Genomic DNA, 22,748 nt, shown 5'->3' with positions numbered 1-22,748 from the left:
AGGGTCGGAGGTGGCCGGTTTGGAAATGCAAATTTTACCATACTATGACCTGGTGGTCCGGTCATTTTATATTAGATTCTATCAACAAAATGAGTAAATGGGTTAAAAGTTTGTTTGTATAAAAACTTTAAAAACTATGGAATTATATTATTAATCCATTTATATTGCATTTTGATTGTCTAATAAGAAAGTATCGGATTTAAAATGACTAAATATTACATAAATATAGACATCAAATAAAATTAAAACAATATATCTTCGGGTGTTTATTTTTACAATAAAACGCCTGGGTTACAAATTTCGACTGCAATCCAGCAGCCAGCAGGACTAATTAGTAATTACCAAGAAATAATTATTGTTGTTATACACATTGACGCTGAGCCTATTGAAAGTTGTATAATATATTCTGTAGAACGGAGGCGGCTGACGAACATAGCAATCCCTAATGGTGGTTAATTGAATAATAACTAAAAATACGTCGTGTTACATAATATTTACTGTTATTGGTCCCATTTGTCATTGTTATTTATATAAATAGTATCTGTAATAAACCCAAACAAATCTATGCATGCAGCTAGATGTGTTTAGATGCTATGATATTATGTGATCGTGTATTCGTGTAGGTATGTGTACTGCTACACAAAAATATTGTTTTCCCCTTTATATTTTCAGTATAGTTTTTGGAATTATTGTTTTCCTAATTATTTTTGAAGCTATTTTGTTTGCTCATTGTATACATTTTAACCCTCCCTGTTACTCAAGTCACTTATGAAAGTGAACATTTTTTTTAAAAATGAAAAAAGAAGAATAAAAAGAAGAAAAAAAGAAAAAAGAACACTATATTTTTTCCTACCTATGAAATGATTTATCTTTAAATTCAAATTTATCACATATTAATGAATCAATGTTAATATGTAGTTTATAAGTTAGTGTTTACAGACAACTTATTTATTCACAAGAAGCCACGAAAAAATCAAATACAGTTATTCGTTTTTGAATAACAATATAACAAGAAAATAATTCGACGGTAAATTTTTAATTTCCTGTTGAATATCGCACAAATTTCAAACATTCATAGAAATTTAATGAGACATTCCGGTAGGCAGTCCGTGGTGATGACCTATTTTTTTATTGTGTCCTGTATAGTCCTGTATAGCGATAAGTGTCACAATTAGCGACTAGCGTCCTGTGAGCTGGTGAACCTGGTTGAGCTGCGCTTCGATTATTGTTCAGTGATTACACTTATCTATGTGCATTGTGCGCCGCAGCTGCGCTCCATAGTTCCACCGGCCACCAGCTCTGTTGTAATCGGTACCAGTGTACCATTGAACTATGTAATAATTTATATATTATAATTTTTTGTTGTTATATAGTTATGATATAATTCAATGGTCTGTAGTCTGTTCTCACTTAACAACTCAATAGTAGTTGATACTCATGTCATCTTCATATTGTTGTTTATTGCGAACGCGATGTTTCCGCAGATTACAATACTTTTCAATCATCAGCTAATATCTTATCTAAGGTTTTAATCATTTTTAAATTACTCAGTTCTCATTACTCGCAATCGATCGGTTATTCGGTTATCTAAATGGTTCTGTGAATGGTAGTAGGTACTTAATACAACTCAATATTATGTTATAAACAATAATGTTCAGTGCGAGTAAATAAAATATTATACTTTTTATTATTATTATAAATAAACGTTTTGTCTGGGCCCAACTGTCATCAACTAGTCCATAAGAATTTTATAATCCACAATATTATATTTCTTCGAGGACAAATATGAACGATACATCTGAAAGCAGTAAGCTATTGACAAAATCATAAATAATAAATATTATTCCCACATTATAAATCAACACTAATTTTGAATATTGTATATTGAATATATATTGTACTGTTTTGATAATGATTTGATTTACTTGTCTACATAATATTATATCGTTTTGATCATGTTTTTGTACCTACATTTATCTTTTTAGTGTTTGGTAATTTAGTAATATTATTTACATGTCGCTATAATGCCAACACAGAATTATTTTTAAATATTTTCAATATCTTCATAGATAGTAACATTTTTTTATAGGGACAGTAAAACATTTGCAATTTATTTTTTGTTTTTTAAGACCTAGAGTTTTATTTCAAACTTTATTGCCTAATAATTGTCATTCTAACTGTTTAAAAAGCTAAAAATGCACATTCAAATAATTATTTATACAAATTACAATATGAAATATATTTATTATAATATGTATATTGTATATCTTTTTTTTCAAAAATTAAAAAGTTATAGTAAAAAAACAATAGTTACCTAATATTCATGAGTGATTTGAATTCATAGTTAATAATAAATCATTGCAATTCATAATTAGTTAATATGTTTAAAAATTAAATTTATTATTATCATTATTCATCATAAATCAGAAATTAGAAAAATTAACTTAATATATTGACCAGATTATGAGATGCTTCAAGCATTGTACGATTACAAAGATACTTCATCAGAGAGAACATTAGACTTCAAAATGAATGATGAATTTTTCATTTACCGGGATGTTGCTGATAAAAAGAGTTGGTGTTTAGTTATCAACCATAATGGTGATTTAGGATATGTACCATATAATTATGTCAAAACAATTTATGTAAGTAAATTATATTATTGTAAATTACCTATATGTTTATTTAAGTATTTTAATGTTATCAGGTAAAAGATACACATGTATTAAAATTCCTAGACGATTGTCTCTTGACAGTCCAACAAAAACTTGATGTGAATGATAATTCCTCTGACAAATTTAAGCTATATGAATCATTGTTGAGACGACAAAAAAAATTTAAACAAAAATCTTCCTATAATACACTAGATACTCCAATACAATGCAAAACCGCTGATAAGGTATTACTATTACTTTATTATTCATATTACTATTTTCTTTATAGTATGATATTTAATTAGTTGAGTAATGAGGGTACCTACAGTTATACGATTGTATATAATTGAATATGTGAACACAAACTTTGTATTATGATTTCAGGGTAATCAATCAGAGGCATATGAACAGACATTAAATGAAACTAAAAATAGTTCTAGTGTTTCAAAAAAATCAAAGGACATAACTATTCCAGATATTTATGAAGTAGTGCAGCAAGTATGAACTTAATGTTAAACATTATAATATTGGGTATTTATTTCTCTATAATATGAATTAATACAAAATAACTCTCATAGACCTATAAGATTTTTTTAAGTCCATCTTATATTTTATGTTAAAAAAACAAACATCAATACTTATATTTATCAATACAAATATTCGAACTTTTAAGTTATATTAGTGTCAAGCATCCCTCAAAGAAGATGCAAATCCATGAATTTCGACTTTAAGTTTTTAGAAGGCATTTTGTTTGATTAATATTTTCTAGTAATTGGTGTTAGTTAATGTTTAAGCTGTACATATGTCATATTGTTATACATCAAAATTCTTTAAGCAATTGTTAATGATCTTATATAAATATATAAAATTGTTGCTGTTTTAGGTAAGAAATCATACAGGATTGTCTTATAATTTTTCTCAACTAGCTGTTTCTGTTGTGATTCAATATTTATCTAATCTAGTTGATGAATCAGCAAAGTCTAGTCTCAATAGTGTACGTGAAATTATTGATACTTTTCCGCCTACAAGTGCAACATTACCAGTAGAATGTTTGGAAAATACTAAGGATGGAAAATGCATGCAACAGTTATTGGAATACTTAACCGCTGCCAAAGAAGATTCACAACAACGTTCATGGCAAATATTTGATGATCATGTTCAAATTGAAGACTGTTTAGTAGAACTTACGAGCATCTTGGTAATCAATTTATTTATTTATTTAATTAAATATACAATTATACCCATCAGTTGCAAATTAAACAAAATTATTTTTAATTTTTAATTATTTATTTAATAACTTCGACTGAGAATTTTTTTGGAATCATTTATTTATGATAATTTTATCACATTTATAATTTATATCAAAGCAAACTTTTTTTTTTAATGCTGGATTTATTTTTTTTATTTTAACCAGTTATTTTAAAGTAGATTAAGTAGTAAACTTTGTTGAAACTCTCTCTGATAATAAAAATTATATTTTTAAATTTTATTTGAAAATCTACATTCTACTTAAGTATTGATTTTGTAAAGCCTATTTGGGTACCTGCATATAAAATGATTTAAAATAGCATTTTTGGATTTTTACTTTATAATACTGGATTTCCTGTGAGGATATACCCATTAGCCATAAAGGGGGACTAAAAACTGGTTTTGGGTAAATCCTCACGGGACATCCTGTATATTTTTAAACATTAATTTGGAATGACGGGAAACATAATTAGAATCAATAATAACTAATTAAATTATACCATTATGCCAATCACAAACTCAAAAAGAAAAGTGTATACTCTTTTGTAATAATAATAATAATTTTTTTTATTATAGAAAAATGCAGATCCTATGGTCATAAATCATGTTTTAAAAATGGACCAGTTTACATCGATTAATAATTTATTGGAGTATTACCAAATGGAATTACGATGGGTGATTCAAAAACATTTGCTTAACATATTTTCTGAACTATGCAAACTCAATTTTGTTGTTGTTGAAATTATAATTAATTCCATACTGCCAATGGAATTAGCTAGGTACCTACTCTTTTTTATGTAAATAATTTAATATTTACAATATTAATATTGAACTACCTATTTAGTTTTAATTTTTTTAATGGGTTCCTGTATAGCTCTGTAAGAAGGTGTCAGCTTACTATTGGTTTTCTTTTTCTGACTCGCAGGAACATAGCACATTTGCATTCAGTAGAACCAATCATGTATTGTTAGATTTAGTCAAAGAACATATACCACTAGACAAGAACTGTGTATAACAACTACATTACGAGTGGCATGCAAACATATTGCTGTGATGTAACCTGTCTTGAAGAATAAAATACAAATACTCTCTATATATATATATCTCACCCTACTACCCCGTACTACCATGCACATGAGTAATCGAGTAAAGTACAAGCATTCTTAATGAAAATTGCCATATTTTCTATTTACTCATTGCTTGTCTAGTAGTAGAAGATATATGGATTTATTTATAGACTCACAGATTATAATATTGGTGTTTACAGTGGCGGTTCGTGCTATGAGGCACATGGCCACTTTCCCGATCTACAAAATTGAAAGACAAGAAAAAAGTATATTAAATTAAAATTGAGTAGGTGTTTCTTCCATCATAATATATTTGGTATATTATTTAAAAATATTATCAAACAAAAAAATGTTATCAAATACTTGTGTACAATACTTACATACTATAATATATGGACATTGGGTGGCGAGCACAAATTTGTTGTGCCCCGATGGCCTGATCAACGATACTAGATTTCCCCCACTTTTTGACAAAAATTAATATGGCATTTCAAGGCACAATCCGATTGTGCCCGAATTCTAATTTATTATGATTTACGAGATTTTGTTGGTTTTATCGTCTTTGTATTGCTATCATCAAGTGTCTTCCATAGCACAGAATTTATATTTATTTATATTTATATATATAAAAAATTATTTTTGTTTTATTTGAAAAATCAACAGGAATTGGTGGTAAGTTCAAAAATGTGATAGTGGAAAATTAGGGAAATATTTGAGCCCCAACTTCAATGAGTCCCATTAACTGGGTCAATATTCTAATATCACCCACAGTGTTGTAATAAGAATCTAAAACATTCTATTTTTTGTATTCTATAGAATTGTATCTTATTATTTTGTTCAAATAATTGTTGAGCTGTAATAGTTAAACTAAAGGCTAATAATAAAAAAAAAACATTCTATTTGATATTTACTACACATTTTGTATACTGATTAATGATAAAAACTCAAATCAAATGTTATTTTTAGAGATATACAAAATAACAAAGAAGATTTAAACAAGCAAGTCATTCTTGCTGAATTTCTAACACTAATTTTATCGGTTGGAGAGACTTTACCAATTTCTTGCTTTGGTAAACATTTAATTATGATACATCTATAAAGCATCCAATAAATGATTTTGTTTTTGATTTTTCAGAATATATGAATGTGGACTTTGTTACCAAAATACTAAGTGATATAGAGGACAATGATCTAAAATCTTCTAATGATGAAAAAAATACTGAATGCATGATTAATTTATTGCTGTCTTATAATCTTCAGTTTTCCAAAATTGAATCAAACATAACTTTAAAAGGGCTGGCACATAGAGATAATGCTAAAGTATTGACTGAAAATTTGTTGATTTTACTTAACACTGAAAGTTAGTTCAGTAATTCTCTAATTATAACAGATAAACATTAACCATATATACTATATATAATATAAATCTTTATAGAAGATCCAGTGCAAGTTTTAAAATTGAAGAAAAAGCCAAAAAACTCTGTAGAAAAATTGTTAAATGACATCCTTGCTGACTCAAAAACTGCTAAACTGTTTTATGTTAATGATATAGAAGTTCTAGTTGATATTATTATACGTCAATTTTTGAATATTCCATCCGATGAAATGGTAATGAATTGAACAAATTTTGCATTTTTAATTACATAATATATTATGTCATTCAATAATTTATAACTGTTTTGTTTTATAATGTCTAGGCTCGTACTTCATACTTGGAACTTTGTAAGAATGTGATTTTTAATACAGAATATTTAGACCGCAAACATAAATTATCAGATTTAAATAATTGCCTTCAAGAAATTCTTGTCGATGATAGTTCTTGCACTAAAGACCAAGATATCTGTATTATTAAGGAAATTTATTTAAAATATCCAGAATTGTCCAAATAAAATTGTTGAATATTTGTTTCCAAAATATAATAGCTTGCTTATTCACTATTTTGAGTATTAATCAAAATGCTAAATGTGCTTGTAACAATGTTGTGATGATTATTATTGTATGTTACTTTTATGTGCCAAATATTATCTTAAACATTTTATTAATATTATAACCATTTTGATTTTTCTTCTTTTCGCTTGTAGCTGTATCTTATTTTACAATACGTTTTGATATTTTTAAATTTTATTTCATATTTAACAATGTTATAGTATTAAATATATATTATTAATTTTTATATGTTAATTGATATATTAAGTATTCTTGTTTGTTGGATTCATCTTATATATTTAAAACCAAATACTTGATATGTATTACTTATTACAGATTTTAGTATACCAATAAAACAACTTTTTGTGTCTAATTATTTATATTTTATAAAAACGTTGACTGAATAACATATGCTAGCAGTAACATTCAGCAGACTTTACAGCAATGGTTCTCATTTTCCCAATGGGTTATCTGCACACAGAATAGATGAAATGTATGTATGAATTAATTAGATTAATTATAATAATTGTAATATTATTATATTTGACTACGCTTGACTGGATGACTCGGTTACTTAGTCGCTAGCCATGATGTGATCAATAAGTGTCCAGAGAGGAACTACTATGTTCACGATTCTCAGTTATCGTTACAAAATATAAATTGTTGAAGTGTACAAAATCACTTATGTGTGTATGTTACTAACAACCACACACGACTGCAGTCTGCAGGCTAAAATATTTTTAATCGATATGTATGAAAAAAACAGTAAAACGGCCTACACACAATATTCATTATTGACAATATTATTGACTGTGTGTTAGCTATGTTGAAAGTTTTTCAGTCTTCAATAATATTATAATAAATATATTGAAAATATCAAAACCGTTTAGATATATTTTATTGACAGGTTTTTAAAGATCGTGAATGTGGCAATGATGTGCTTGTCCCATCAGCAAATAGCGGCAAACTTCAGAGATAAGAACAATATTTTGATAACTGATTATTGCTTTGTTATTGTAAATAATTCGGATATACAATACTACAATAGTGATATTACTGATATTAGAATACTAGAATTAGTTGATGGAAATAGGGTTCTATTCTAATTTCTATCTATACAGACTCCAACCGTGAATTGTGATCCACTGCTGCTAATGAAATTTCAATTCATGCTTATTCAAATTTGTTATATTTAGTGAAAATCTGTCGCAAAGGAAGTTGTATACATTTTCTACTAACTATGGTAAGTCAATAATCACAGGCCACATTGTGAGTTTTTTAAATTATTTCTAGTTAAATTCACCCTAATTCCAACTAACATGTTAATTATAATAATCGTATTATAATTTATAACTTATCGTTTTAGATAGGTACTCAGTTCTTCAACTAATCACTTTTTAACATTAAATTACTAAGTGCCTAATTTTGAAATATGAATTAATAATACCTTGAAAAAGAAACTAATACTATACACTTTTTCTTCTGAATTCCTTAAAATATTTTATGTTTTATTATATTAAAAGATAAGTTGTAGTATTGTACTGGGCACATCACGTACATTAAAATCATGCATTAATAAAAGTAACTGGAAAGATTCTAGACTGCTTGGATTTATTTTATAATTTTGAAATCAGAAATTGTTGCTTTTTAGTCGGTAACTCTACACACAGATGTTGGTGATATAAAAATTGAAGTATTCTGTGAAGAATGTCCAAAAACTGCAGAGGTAAATTTTACAATATGTATACATTATATTTTATGTCTATATGCTTCATAATATTCAAATTATTAATTTAATTATTGTTTGTGATTAGAACTTCTTGGCATTATGTGCCAGTGACTATTACAATGGGTGTTTGTTTCACCGTAACATAAAAGGATTCATTGTACAAACTGGTGATCCAACACATACGGGTAAAGGAGGTTCATCAATTTGGGGTCGAAAGTTTGAAGATGAGTTCAAAGAAAATTTGAAAGTAATTATATTTTAATTTTTAAGTTATTTGTTATCATTACAAAATAGTAAAAAATAATTAATAATATTTTATTAAAATCTTAGCATAAAGAACGAGGGACTTTATCAATGGCTAATAATGGGCCTAACACTAATAGTAGCCAATTTTTCTTGACGTATGCCGCTCAACCCAATCTGGATTTAAAATATACAGTTTTTGGAAGGTAATACAACTCTTAATAAAAATTGGTCTATGATTTTTAATCTAATATTATTATTTATTATAGGGTGATCGATGGATTTGAAGCTTTAGATGAACTAGAAAAACTTCCAGTTAATTCAAAAAATTTTAAACCATTGACTGATGTGAAAATACAATATGTTTCCATTCATGCAAATCCTTTGGCAACATGAATATTTTATTTAAAAAAATCTAATAATTAAAGTGTAATTATCAATACAATTATTTTTAATACAAATTTTGTAAGTGAAGTTGTTACAATAAACTGCATGGACTGATAAATAAATTATTATATACATTTTGTTATCAAACCACAATTATTTTAGACGGCTGCTTTTAGGTTTTATGAAGTCTGGGGCAAAATATCACTGCGACGTCCACCTAGTTTTCACCCTTTACCTTAGGTTATGTTAATACTTTAATATAAATGCAATTTTTATTTTAATCAAATTTTTTTAATTTTACAATAATGTAAAAGTAAATAATACATTTTATTATTCAATTATATAAATTATTATATTATTAGTCATTTAAATTTATTCTCATGTTTACAAACAAACAAAAAAGAATAAAAGTACAAAAATTTAAACAAAATTAATTTTTCTTTCTTTTGTTTCTGAAAATGTTCAGAAAGTATCTCTAGAACTATTGTTGTAGGCAAATATTTTTTTATAATTTTAAATTTCAAAAAACTTTTATTGGCATTATAAGCATAATTCTCAAAGATATAGAAATATAAGGAAATTGACTGCAGGACATTCAAAACATTAATATATTTAAAGTGTGACAAAATATTTTTATTTCACTAAACAAATCCATACCATCTATATACTCACTATTAGTAACTATCAGTAATATCTGTAAATTCATACAATGTTTCAGTAATTCTACATCATTGATGGACTTAAGTTTATGCTTATCATACAAAAAAACAAAATTATTCAAGTAGTAAGCTACTTGTTGAAATCTTTCATTAATTGAAACAATTGTTTGATAGGCAGAAGATATTCAAAATATAATTTTTTTTCTGCTTCTTTAGATCCAGTATCCACCAATTTGTGGATAACAACAACTTACCACGCAAATTGAGTCTGTGTCTTTCTAACCGAACGCATTTTCTTCTCATAATGCAGCATAGTTTTTGGGTTGGTCTCTGTCACCAAAAATAATGATATTATATTAATCGCTTACCACTTTCAATGCCTAAAGGTTGATTTATTTTTCGGAATTATAATATTTACTGTATGTAATATTGTTTCCACGAGAGGAACTATAACCACTCACAAAATTTTTATCTAAATTATCATTTATCACTGTCATTAGATGTATTCATTTAAAAAAATGTGTGTAAAAAGCCACGTTGTGAAAATTAATTTTTTAACAGCTCTTCTTCTCACGAGTGCTCACTTTAAATAATTAAAATTAAATAAATGATTTTAATAAAATAATAACTACATATCTATACGCGATCGAAAAAACTTTCATTTCGTCAATCAGACTTAGCAACACTTTGGCAGACAAGCAGCTTAATTTTATTATTGAGTATTTATAATCAATGATTTTATTTATAGTTTTCATATCACAGATTATTTTTGACATTTTAGACGTTTTGACGAGACACCCTGCTCCCCTCTTTCACACCGTGAGTGATATTTGCGTTTGTGTGACCAATGACCAATGAACGGAACTTTTCAGTAGGTAGCTGTATAAGTTGATAAACAATCGACACGGTTGTGAATAATTAGATAACGTTGGTGATCGACGAGAAATAAATGTCTTTACAAATTGATATAATTCATACCTCAAACTTAAAAAAAAAAGTTGACTTCCAAGTGCGAGGCTCAGCGAGCCCCCCCCCCCCCTAAGAGTCGCCCTGATTTTAGATTCTAAGTGGAACAATGAATGTATTGATTTAACAATGATGTGTTTTTTTAATTTTAATTTTTTGTGTGTTACACAATGGGTAAGTATTTAAAATAATGCTACAGTTTTCAACTTAAGAATCTTTTCTGGTAGCCAAAAGAATCTAGTTGGTGCTTTTGAGAGGTCAAGTTGCAATCGTTTTCAAAAGCGTCGGGAAAAATGAAAATAAAATGAACAAAATATGCACATCTTTATGCAAAGCCAGTTTTAACAAAATTGAATAAATTGATATTGTTTTTTTTGGCTTCAATCAAAAACAAATAACTGTACTTATATGGTACCTACATTAAATTTTTAATTAAAACTGAATTCAAGGTTCCTCTGACAGTGGTCTCCACTTCTCCAGTTTTTGATTCATCATCAAAGTAATAAATATTGTGAATCCACTCAATAGTAATTCTCATAATTAAATATATTATATGCATTTAGCAAAATATAAATTGTTAGTCTGTTAATTTTGTTGTGTTTACCAATAAACATATATATTATATATACATGACCAAGGATGATTATCATTCCTTCGTGGAATATCCATTAGGTTAAGCACAAATTTCACTCAGTGACGTAATTTGTGGGTGGCAAGGTGGGTATTAGATAAGTACACAACCTAACCTAAAAGTAGAGTGATAAGGTGGTGCCCTGTAAATTGTAATTCCCAATTAATCTTTATTATATTTTATTAGAGCACAAGGCACAACATGCCTATTTTTATAATATTATGAAAAAATATTATACCCACAATTGAGTACTAAGAAAATATTGCCAAAATTGATAATAATTAATAGTTACAATATATTTATTTTATGTTACCCATTTGGGCTGTTCAAAACTTACCCCTCCCCCTCTATTGAAAACCGAAATTGTCACAAAATTTGAAAAATGCGTCTAAAAAAATAGTGGCTTAATTCATATATAATATTGATTATTAATTACTTAGGTACGAGTTTCCAGAAAAATGTAGACCTATAGCTATGTATATATTTACATTTTATATCACTTTCCGAGAACGCTGGTAAATAGTTTATACTAATATGCGCAGGTTTTGTATAAAATATAGGTAATCGCGTTTTGTTGTTCAGAATAGTTATTGATTTTTTTATCGTAATACATTCGCTTACTTTGACAGGGTTTTCTTTTCCCTCCGCCTCGTCACGGTCCGTGTTCAACAGTGTGTCAATGACCAATGTATACCTACACTAAGTGTATACCTACCTGGTACACTTTATACAGTTATGTGCACTCGGACTCGGTTCAGAGCAGGTGTATATAGTTATCTACGTAAGTACCTACATCAGCAGTGTCCCTCGACCAGTTGCAAACTTTTACAAGCCACCCCGGGGGAGTGTTTACCGCGAAAAACATTTCCACCAATCATAATAACAATAATAATAATAATAATAATTTAGAATATTATTATGATAATCATTGTACGAATCGTGTCGGTTGGTTATCATCATCATCATCGCTTCTCCGACTTTTTTCCCGGCTCCGAATTATGTGCGCGCCGCCGCCGTTTCTCTAATTAAAAACATCACCGGTAGCGTTCTGCATTTGTTCGTTTTTATTCGTCCCCGTGGGACGGTTCCGGTCGACGTTCCGCACTCTGCCACTCTATCAGCAGACTTTAATAATTCCAGGCGTATGTAATATTATGTACAGGGTGATTGTCTGGCTCGCTGTTAAAAAACAAACCACTCCGCTGTGTCCAACTCAGTCCAAGTAAACAGTTAAAAAAGGTTTTTTTTTTATAATTTTAATCTAAATATTTAGCCGTCACTTTAATTCGGGAAGAAGTCTCAAATTTTTCAGAAAATTTTTTTTATAGCCAGAGTTTTTTACGAACATTTTAAATAAAAATATATATCAAATATCGCAACACTTTGGACTATTCAAAAACCATCCTGTATTATGTGTACATATATTATTTAATTTGATTCAGTTATCTCTCGCCACTGAGTACCTATAGACTATTATGAGTATAGGTACATAGTAGAGGTATTCACGGTCGAGTCACCCTCGACCATTGGACACAATTTATTATTGTTTACTATATATTACATTTCTCGACTATAATCATTTTTTCGGTCATAATAAAGTTTTAAGCCTGTAAATATGTTAACTTAAATATACGAAACCAGCTATATATATTTAAAATAGAATTCGTCGTGCCTGTATAGTGTTTCAAGCTTTTCATTATCTTAAATGGACTTTTTAAGTCACCTCTGTAAGTTGTAGCTTAAAAATGTAAATCCTCACATTGTCAATACGCCGCTAGAAATAAGCATTTCTGTTATTCAGACGATTTTTTTGTAATCAAATTCCCGCCGAATATTGAATTATTTAACTCTACGTTCGTCCCGAGTTCGTTATATTTTAAATTGGGATAAAGTCTTTTATTACCAAGTGGTTATTAAATAAGGTATAATATAATGGTTGTTTGAAAACGTTGAAAATGTTTTCATTTCTCCGTAGATAAAATATATTATGTATATAATATATACCTTAATAATCTAATTTGAAATTGGATGTAATAAAGTTATATACCTATATCTATTTAGATTGCTTAATATACTTTAAACTTAATGCAACTTAGCATTGAGTAAACATTTCAATTTGATTTTGATCCAACTCATAATATGATAAGAAATTGAAAGAAAATTAGTATGTAATTTTGTCTTGTAGATAATTTTTCTTAAAATGTAGTAATATTTCAGTTAACATAAATTTATATGAACAATGTGTAACATTCTTTCTAGTTTCCAAAAATGCTCACAGAAAATATAATTTAAAAACAACATTGTGAAATTGTCTAAAATCAACGCATTTATTTAATAATTAATAATTAATAACTTGTTTAAGACTCCATTAGTCATTCCTAATTATAATAATTTTGCTACACATTTGAACATTTTAAATTTCTATTGTATAACTCATACCTACAACTATTAAAGTCGATATACCGCCAGAAATAAATATTTGATATACTAAACGACGGTGCACTGCCCCTCTCTGGGAAAAATAATTTGAACTTATTTAATAAATACTATCCTGATATTTACCTTATTACCTAGACATCATAAAATAAAATGTTTTTCTACATCATTATTAGGTTTTGAAATGAACATTGGAATAATATTAAACCTTTATTTAGCTATTACATTTAAGAACTTTTTTATTTTGCCCTCTTCTCTCTCTACATTTTTACCAACGGACACCCAATAGGTACTACATACACATTTCCTATACTTTTTTTAGCGCTCTATAATATAAACTTAAATAATTCATTTATTAGGTACCTACTAAATATTTAACATTTTATTACGTTGAAGTAATCAATAATGCATTAATGCCTTATTACTGGCGAAGGCAGTGGCAGCATATGACTAAAAAATCAAATTTCAGGAAAATTAACTTTTTTGTCTAATTGTGTTTTTATAGTAAGTGCCAATAACTACAGTGTACATATAGGTACCTATATTGCTTTTAATTTTAGAAATTATTAATTACTGCGATTTTCTTCAGGAAATGTGCGATTTTGGCATACTATATTCTGTAGCTACGATATTTTAAAACTGAATTTTAAGTTACTTAGTGACTTCTTTGATGTCATTGTTTCTGTATTTAACCTTAGTAAAATCATACTCAGAATAATCTAATTAATAATAAAACACCAAAACCTCACTTGTAATAATATTTTTGAAAGTTACTGACATAACCAGTTGCAAGGCAGAATAATTGGGGAGGGTTTTATGTTCATTAGTAGGTAGGTACTATGTACCTACTTGAACCTGAGTATATCAATCTAAAGCTTAATTAGTACCCCCAAGGGTTATTAATTTAATTTACATGTGAATCTCTCATTTTTGTTAACAATTTTTTTTAATCCAAACTCCAGCACCTATTTCTCCAGAATTTTAATTGTGATTATACAACAACATTTTTGCAATTACTTATAAATTAGGTTTATTTTTAAAATAAAACAACATCAATATTAATAAACGGTACTGTCTGTACTTAACTATGTATAATAGGTTACATATGCTATTTACAACAAAACATAAAATAGTAATATGGTAAAAAGTATTTAACTAAGTATGCACACGCAGTTTTGATAAACTGAAAAATATTTTATAAAATAACTTGACAAGACTTAATTGTTAAGATTTCGAAAAAAAATAGTTTACTTCTATTAATGCTCTACACAGCTTCTGCCGATCTACTCTAAATGATAGAAACTTAAAATTATGGTGATATTTATGTTTATTCACTTCCGCCATGTTGGTACCAGCACTTATTTGTGCTAAAACCTCAAAATATATTTCAATAATTGCAACATTTTGTAATGCCATTTAAATTTGCTACATGTCATCATGTCGGAAACAAATATCCCTGAGCTATATTGACGTACAATCAAACACTTCAAAAATCAAAATGATGGATAGGTATCAAGCTATTAATATTTTGCTACGAATTTGCTACATTTTGATATAGTTATTTAGAATTATTAAATATACCAAATATATTACTTCATCGCTCTGAATTCTTCACTACTTTTAAGTTGCGTACCAGACACTACTACACCAGTGTGTACCTTTTGAAGATGTTAGAGAACGGGTCTTAAGAGTGGTTGGAAGTAATGGAAGTAGGACTGAGTCCTCTGCCCTCCCCCCTCTTAACTCCTAAGTACAAAATGTGATATCCAAAAAAAGATTATTTAAAAAAAGTTAAGAATATTGATAATTAGTAAAATAGTAAATAATAAATATGTAATAATATTACTATTAATAGCACGCGCCACGCGCGATTATCTATTTTATACCAAGTATAATTTTCATAGTGATTATTATGACTAAAGTGATCACCGGTCTGCAGATATTACTAATAGTCAATAACAATTATAATTAATGTCAATGTAGATTCCGGTACAGACGTTTATTAACGTTTAGCTGAAATAAATGTAACTACTGCAGTCTACAGGTGTTTAGGTATATTATTAATTAATGATGAGTTTTCGAAGTTAATTATAAAAGATGTTCATTCGCATGACCTAATGCAGTAACACCTATAGTTCTAATTTTGATGACCACCGTATACATATAATAATTAATAATGTGTAGAAAAACGCGTATCTTTATTTAATCACTTTATTATTATATTTTTCGGCAATTAAAAATGTTTTATTTTTAATTTATGATGATAATTAAAGCATGATAGTTACTAAATAATCTCTAATCCAATACAAACTGTTTGAATAAAATACAAAGTTGTGTAAAAAATATATATATTTGAGAGGTTAACGATTGTTTATAGAATTTACTTTTTAACAATGTATATAACAGAACTGTAGAAGTATACAATATATTACACGAGTGAATAAAATTCGCTTTAAATTAGGTAGAATTTATGTATTTGAGTATGGTATTATAGCACATTATGTGTAAAAGGGTACATATAATTGGTGAAATATCGTCCAATTAAAAGTAAATGAGACAGGGGTACGGAGGTCGAAGGGTAAATTGTTGGGCATGTAGCTTTTAACTAAAACGGAGTTAGTTAAACGGATTAACTTAAGCACTTTAACAAGGGATTTCATTTTCATTATAGATTTTAAACTTATTGCATACTATATGAATGGACTCTATAGAGATAATGCTCTGCTAATTAATTTTCTATAATAACCTTATGTTTTTTTTTCTTGACCAATCCAAATAACGTATTAAAATTTAATAATATTACTAATAATTTTAATTTTTATACTTAAAAACACATTTTGAGAAACCTTTAAGTCATCATCACTATATAATATAATTATTACATTATAATACATAATGCAATTTAAAATAACTTTTGTAAATAGGTAGTGTTTGTTTTAATTTTTAAACAGTACTTATTGCACAGTCACCACTCACCAGGTTGTATAAATACCTAATAATATATTTATAATATCTTCAATTTTAATTTAAAATATTGTGATATTGAAATATTTCATATTTATGTCGTTATACTTATTACAATTTTTGGTTAATTACACCTGTTAACCATTATATATACCTATAGACTATTATGATGCTGCTTAATAATATAGTGTATATACGTACCTGGTACCTAAGTGCCGTATACCATATAAGTACAGGCAGCCCTCGAATTAAGAAAAATTAAGTAGAGGAGCTCAAGGATTCAACGATTTAAAAACTGTGTTCCAAGTGCAAAAATAATTTATATACAAATGGTTGCCATTGGTTACTCGGTCAGACGAGGACAAATCATGCATCAAATCGTTGCTTTTATAGCCACGAATAAATCAAAAATATGAGAAATACTTGAGAGTTGAATGTATGTTATATACTTATAATATATGTTTTGCGTATACACTCAAAAACTACTTAACAGATTTTGTGAACATTTCAAATTCTTATAGACATATCAGGAAAGTTTAGAGAGTAGTTTAAACTGTTCGGTTTATTTATTTTTGTGTTTTATAGGTAGTAATAAACGGGCATGCGTCATAGCGCCCTCAAATGGTTTAATCGAAATGTTAAGAATAATAAATAATTATGATAATATATAACAAATAAATTATTTTATACAGGAATAAGTAAGTGTATAATGTAAATGAAACAAATATTGTATAAAATAAAATTTGTAAATTTTGGTTATTTACATAGTTTTAAAAGTGGTAAAATTGGCAGAAATGAAAGGGTTAGATGTTATGATGACAACTTTCGTTCGTATTACGAAACATAATACGAACGAAAAAGGAGCTAGTTGGGTACCTTTAACCTAGTTAGTACGGGTTAAATTGATTTAAAATGGGTCTCTCGATAGGGTCCACGACTCACGAGTGAGGAAACATGGAAGGATAATCGTTCAAGTAAATCAGAGCACTCAAATAGCATTTCTTGGAGTACAAATAAATCCAATTTTAACGTTCTAATTTCTGAGGAATCGAGATTCAAAGATTTTAGAAGCAGATGGTATAATAATAGGGCCATGAAGTTTTCTTGGGATATTATATTTGGATTTGGAGCATAAGAACAGTAAAAAGTTGTGATGAATGCTCACTTAGGTTATTTGTTGACCTTTAAGATGAGGAGATCATACAATATTATTGAGCAATGAAAATTGACTGAACATAAGATAGATAAATGGTACTTAAGTCGTCAAAAATGTCAACAAGAGTGTCTAATAAACCTATGCATTTTTATGGCTTTACTCAACACTAAGTGGCTTTATCCAATCTGCCACAGTGCCACTGGTGAATATTGCCTTTCTCGCTGGTCGAATTACAATTTAGTTCACAAACCTAGCTGGCATACACAGACGCTAATGTAGGTACCCGTGAACTGAGGTACACTAAAACAAAGATACACCTAAATAGTGCTGTATTTTATATTTTTTTATAAACAATATCGAGTTATCCAGCTAAACATGGATGTTAGTTTATCCGAAGTTGATGTACTCAAATATATATTACTGGACCATTTTCAATAAAAGTTATATCAATAGAGAGTTATCGGGTGTTTATGTTTATTTTTTCAACCCCTTATAGCTAGAGGGGAGCTCATACATGGATTTTTTTCACTAGCTCACGAATAAAGAATATTTGTTTTGTTTATTTTAATGGTTGGCATTGGTTAGAATATTACTATTATAATTAGTATAAATACTTCATCAACATTTTTTTTCAAATATTCAAATATAATTACCTCTAAAAATCTAATTTTTGCCAATTCTCAAGGACGGCTAGTGTAATATATTTTTCAAAATATCTTCTGAATAAACACATCAAACTATATAGACATATAGTATTACAATATTGTAGTGTTACAAAGTGTAGATGAAGAGTGCCAAACATAGAATACCATTTTATCATTATAGTTATACGAGCAGTAATAATGTAAATAAAATATGACCAACGAGACCTGAGTGTTATTGGAATTATTCGAAAGCATTTTTTTACTGTTCATTTTTTTCTACTTTATTCCTAACGGCTTCTTAATGAATTAATTTAAAATCCCATTTAATAGTGAATTTCATATTAAAGGTCTGAACATAAAAAATTAAATTTTTTAATTTACTAACTAAAATGTACAAAAGTTAATTTTTACATTTTATAAAACGTGTTATGTGTTATCCAAAAGTAAAATAGGTCATGTATTGTGGAAAAGGTATACCTAAGTGGGTATTCCAAAGCGTATTCTCAGCGTAATTAACATAATTTATTTTATAAAAACTAATAAAACAGTTTCAACTTTCAGTTTTGATATTTTTACAATAAAAAAACAAAAACTTTTAGACTTAAGAGTTGAGTCAATAAGACCCGTTTAAACTCAAAGTATCATATTTATTCAAAGATTCCAAAAAAATTTTGAAAGTTAATTTTAATAAGTTGAATGTTAATAATTTATGATAATAAATGATAATACAAAATATTATGTTTATATAGCCAGTGATGGCTATTTTATGATTTTCAAAATAATACCCACATATCCACAAAGAATGGCTGTATGTACATTGTACAATTTTTCTTATTAATTTTAGATGATGTCAAATTATAATTTGTCTGAAATCTGAATAGTAACAAAATGTTCTAATTTCTATGGTATTTTTTTCTAGCAAATATAGATAAATCTATACTCCGGGGATCAAATGTCAAAATTATCCAGTACTTTAAAAGTAGTCGGTAAAAACAACAAAACAATTTGGATAATGCTCGAATTCCTAAGCAAACCCAGTTTTTGACGTAAGGTATTAATTTTTTTTGAAATAATTTTCAAAATATTAAGATCTTTTTGTGTTAAATGCTAATTATATGGGAATTTGAAGTTTTCTACTTTTTGTAAACTTTTTTTCGATTTGTATTTTTATGTTGGGTGATTAGATTAATATTTATGTATATAAAACATTGACTCATTCAGTACAACACTTTTCTAAATAATATGTTATACTATATAATGAGTCATTGTATAATACATATTTGTTCATCTCTCCAACATCCCAATCACCATCTAATCTACCAAATGTTACATGCAACATATACAACACACGGACCATTGGACAGCCCATAATCTATATAGCCTATATTATGTGGACGAAGTGAGACGAGGATACACGGTACATGTAATATTATAATATATTTATTATACTTGTCTAAATATATATTATAATCCTAAATTTAAACTTGAAAATTGAAGGTCATTATTCATTTCACATTTGTAATCAGTAAATTGTTTTATCTACGTTTATGTTTTTTTGTAAGAAACTTAAAATTATTTTAAATTTTTATTCCATTACCTACCAGCTGGCTGCATCTAACAGCTATGTAATGGGCAATGAGCAATAGCTGTAGCCTACAATAGTAATTTTAATAAATATAATTTAATTCATAATAAAGCATTCGCTGAGCATTTAACATTTTCCGAAGATGGGACCAGAACATTAGAACAGTAGTCAGTAATATATACAGTAATATATATATATATTACTGTATGTCTGTATTCGATGTAATTAATAATTATATTCCCATGTGGCATAAGGTAATCAAATTATAATATGCATAGTTCATAACTAACAATAATTAAATATCAAATTAGGAAATTCATTAGCGCCATTAACGCCATTAACCTGTTTTAATTTAGTAAATACATTTTTTTTTATCATTTTACTTGTCACACTTATCGTGACCACAATTTAATGCCAATTACGAAGTCAATAAAATTAAAACTACAATTTAAGCAATTAAATTATACAATCTTTATGGGGACATTTGTTTTTACAATTATTTTAAATAGGTGGGTCATAGATACAAGTATACGACACAATATCTTCATTATTATCTATTAAATATTTCAATGAATTAAACAATAGTACGTTTACCTAATAGGGAGAGGAGCAAAATAAAAATTGAAAATACAATTACCACCAGGCACCTATCTTTCCAGAAATGCAGAATACCTGAATACCCGATAATATAACGAATATTGAATACCTCTAATAATATCGTGTCTGGAAATTCAGCCACCGCTGCAGTGCACAAACGCCACAAACTACAAAGTACAAACCGGCTCGGCCCACACATCCGAATCGGTGCGCGCGCCGGTCACACTGTGCCCGGCTACGTTGTCGTCGGGGAATTTTTTCTTTCACTGCCGTAACATAATACACCATTACACACATATGTATTGTTATTTATTTATTATTATTTTTTCATTATCACCTTATCATGACCTGTTGATCGGAGTACCATACGCAAAACTTCGGGCCGTTTTATCGTTGTTATTATTATTTATTATTGCCATTGTAAATTGTAATGTTATTGTCGGCGACCGTCTTGAATACGAATTCCGGCGGTTGTCGGTTATATTTAAAAACGAAAAAAAAGAAATCTTAGGTAGGTAAATTAAATTTTTTCGGTATAAAAATCTTACGTTGTGATATTGTTTTGCTATCTGTTCCGTTTTCCGTTCAAACCGTTCACCAACAAGAATAAAATTCTACTGTGACGTGTTTTCGCGTCGGCTATACACGTCCTATAGACATACTCATGTGAACTCTATGGTCAAAGTATGGTGAGTGCATATTTGTCGTACGATTCGGCCACAATATTGTACTTTTATAAACTTGTATCCTATTATTGTTATATTTTATCGTGATGGTATTATAGTATATTGATAGTTTCTTCGGTGTTTAGCTTGCGGATGAAAATATGGCCGATGACTGTGCGGATACCGAAGAACAGAGACCGGTTGCCGCTGCCGGCTCCTCTTATATGCTGGTGAGTACTTGCAATTATTTTTCATGTTGTAAGCAGACAAATCAACTATAAGATGTGTGTTGTTACTCGTCATGTATATGATTTAGGTGATTTATATTAGTTTGTTTTACATATTTATAATATATCAATATGAAATTTGTACCATAATGATACATTTTCCGTAATTTTAATTTATTCCTTCTAAACACCTATGTATTACTAATTATTATTTGATAGGTACCTATGACTTATCTGGTAAGTAACTAATTATTTTGATTAACTTGAATTTAATGATAGTTACGGATAGTTATTACTTAATATACTTCTAAAGACTTGCTACAAAATCATGACTATTATTGAATGGAATTGGAATGATTATTGACGTGTTTGTCCAATGTATAATAATATATTCACATATAATACCCATAAGGTTAATGAAATAAAGTTTGATTGTATAATTTAAATGTTAATGATTCATATCATAAGATATTTTGTTACATTTTTAACAGTAATAGGTTAGGCCGGTTAGGGTACTTATTTAATTTAATATATTTTTAAGTATTTAAAGATGCTGAAATAATTATTGAATTGAGGTAGGTTAAATGTATTGATGGGAAATTTGATTTATTTAATTAATTTTATTTGAATTTAACGGTTTTCAATAACCATATTTTCTTAGAAATCATTACTATCGTTTACAGGTAACTATTAGTTACTAACTAATAGTTGATACGTTTGTTTAAAATTATTTGATGTTACTATGTTAGTTGTCAATATAACAGATAATATGTTATAATATTTATAATATATCTACAGATTCACAAAATTATTTTTTATTTTTTTGTTATTGATCAAGACTTTTGATAGTTTTCTGCAGCTATTATTAAACAGTTGTCAGTTATTTACAATGGAAGCTAACTTGGATCATTCATAGTGTTTTTTTTTTAAATTTAATTTTGTAGATTATTTTTTTTACTTCTTC

At 27.9% G+C, this 22,748-nt stretch overlaps 3 protein-coding genes across 4 annotated transcripts in view; all 3 read left to right on the top strand.

The window, feature by feature from the left end:
• The first annotated feature begins 1,340 nt into the window (after positions 1 to 1,340).
• On the top strand, positions 1,341 to 8,097 carry LOC111028967 (NCK-interacting protein with SH3 domain). The gene is made up of 10 exons (XM_022307767.1): positions 1,341 to 1,807; positions 2,461 to 2,645; positions 2,708 to 2,899; positions 3,039 to 3,152; positions 3,538 to 3,852; positions 4,479 to 4,681; positions 5,936 to 6,039; positions 6,105 to 6,329; positions 6,405 to 6,577; positions 6,667 to 8,097. The coding sequence occupies exons 1-10, from the start codon at positions 1,786 to 1,788 to the stop codon at positions 6,856 to 6,858; spliced, it is 1,725 nt and encodes a 574-aa protein (XP_022163459.1). The 5' UTR covers positions 1,341 to 1,785; the 3' UTR covers positions 6,859 to 8,097.
• LOC111028969 (peptidyl-prolyl cis-trans isomerase-like 3) lies at positions 8,025 to 9,377 on the top strand. Its single transcript, XM_022307768.1, has 5 exons — positions 8,025 to 8,138; positions 8,547 to 8,621; positions 8,710 to 8,871; positions 8,955 to 9,073; positions 9,137 to 9,377. The coding sequence occupies exons 1-5, from the start codon at positions 8,136 to 8,138 to the stop codon at positions 9,261 to 9,263; spliced, it is 486 nt and encodes a 161-aa protein (XP_022163460.1). The 5' UTR covers positions 8,025 to 8,135; the 3' UTR covers positions 9,264 to 9,377.
• Positions 9,378 to 21,189: 11,812 nt separating this feature from the next.
• The window catches only part of LOC111028979 (protein sprint), an 89,732-nt gene continuing 88,173 nt past the window's right edge, over positions 21,190 to 22,748 (top strand). Inside the window, exons 1-2 of one of the 2 annotated variants that reach the window (XM_022307781.1) lie at positions 21,190 to 21,581; positions 21,704 to 21,787. In XM_022307781.1, the coding sequence (XP_022163473.1) occupies positions 21,579 to 21,581; positions 21,704 to 21,787 (87 nt within the window). In that variant the 5' untranslated portion in view covers positions 21,190 to 21,578. Of the gene's footprint in view, positions 21,582 to 21,687; positions 21,788 to 22,748 lie in introns of those variants that run through there. The other variant, XM_022307783.1, reaches the window with a different exon arrangement.

This window comes from Myzus persicae, unplaced genomic scaffold (genome assembly GCF_001856785.1).
Source record: "Myzus persicae strain clone G006 unplaced genomic scaffold, MPER_G0061.0, whole genome shotgun sequence".
Taxonomy (NCBI): domain Eukaryota; kingdom Metazoa; phylum Arthropoda; class Insecta; order Hemiptera; family Aphididae; genus Myzus; species Myzus persicae.
Note: the sequence above shows the minus strand (reverse complement) of the source record. Positions and strands in the feature narration are given on the sequence as shown.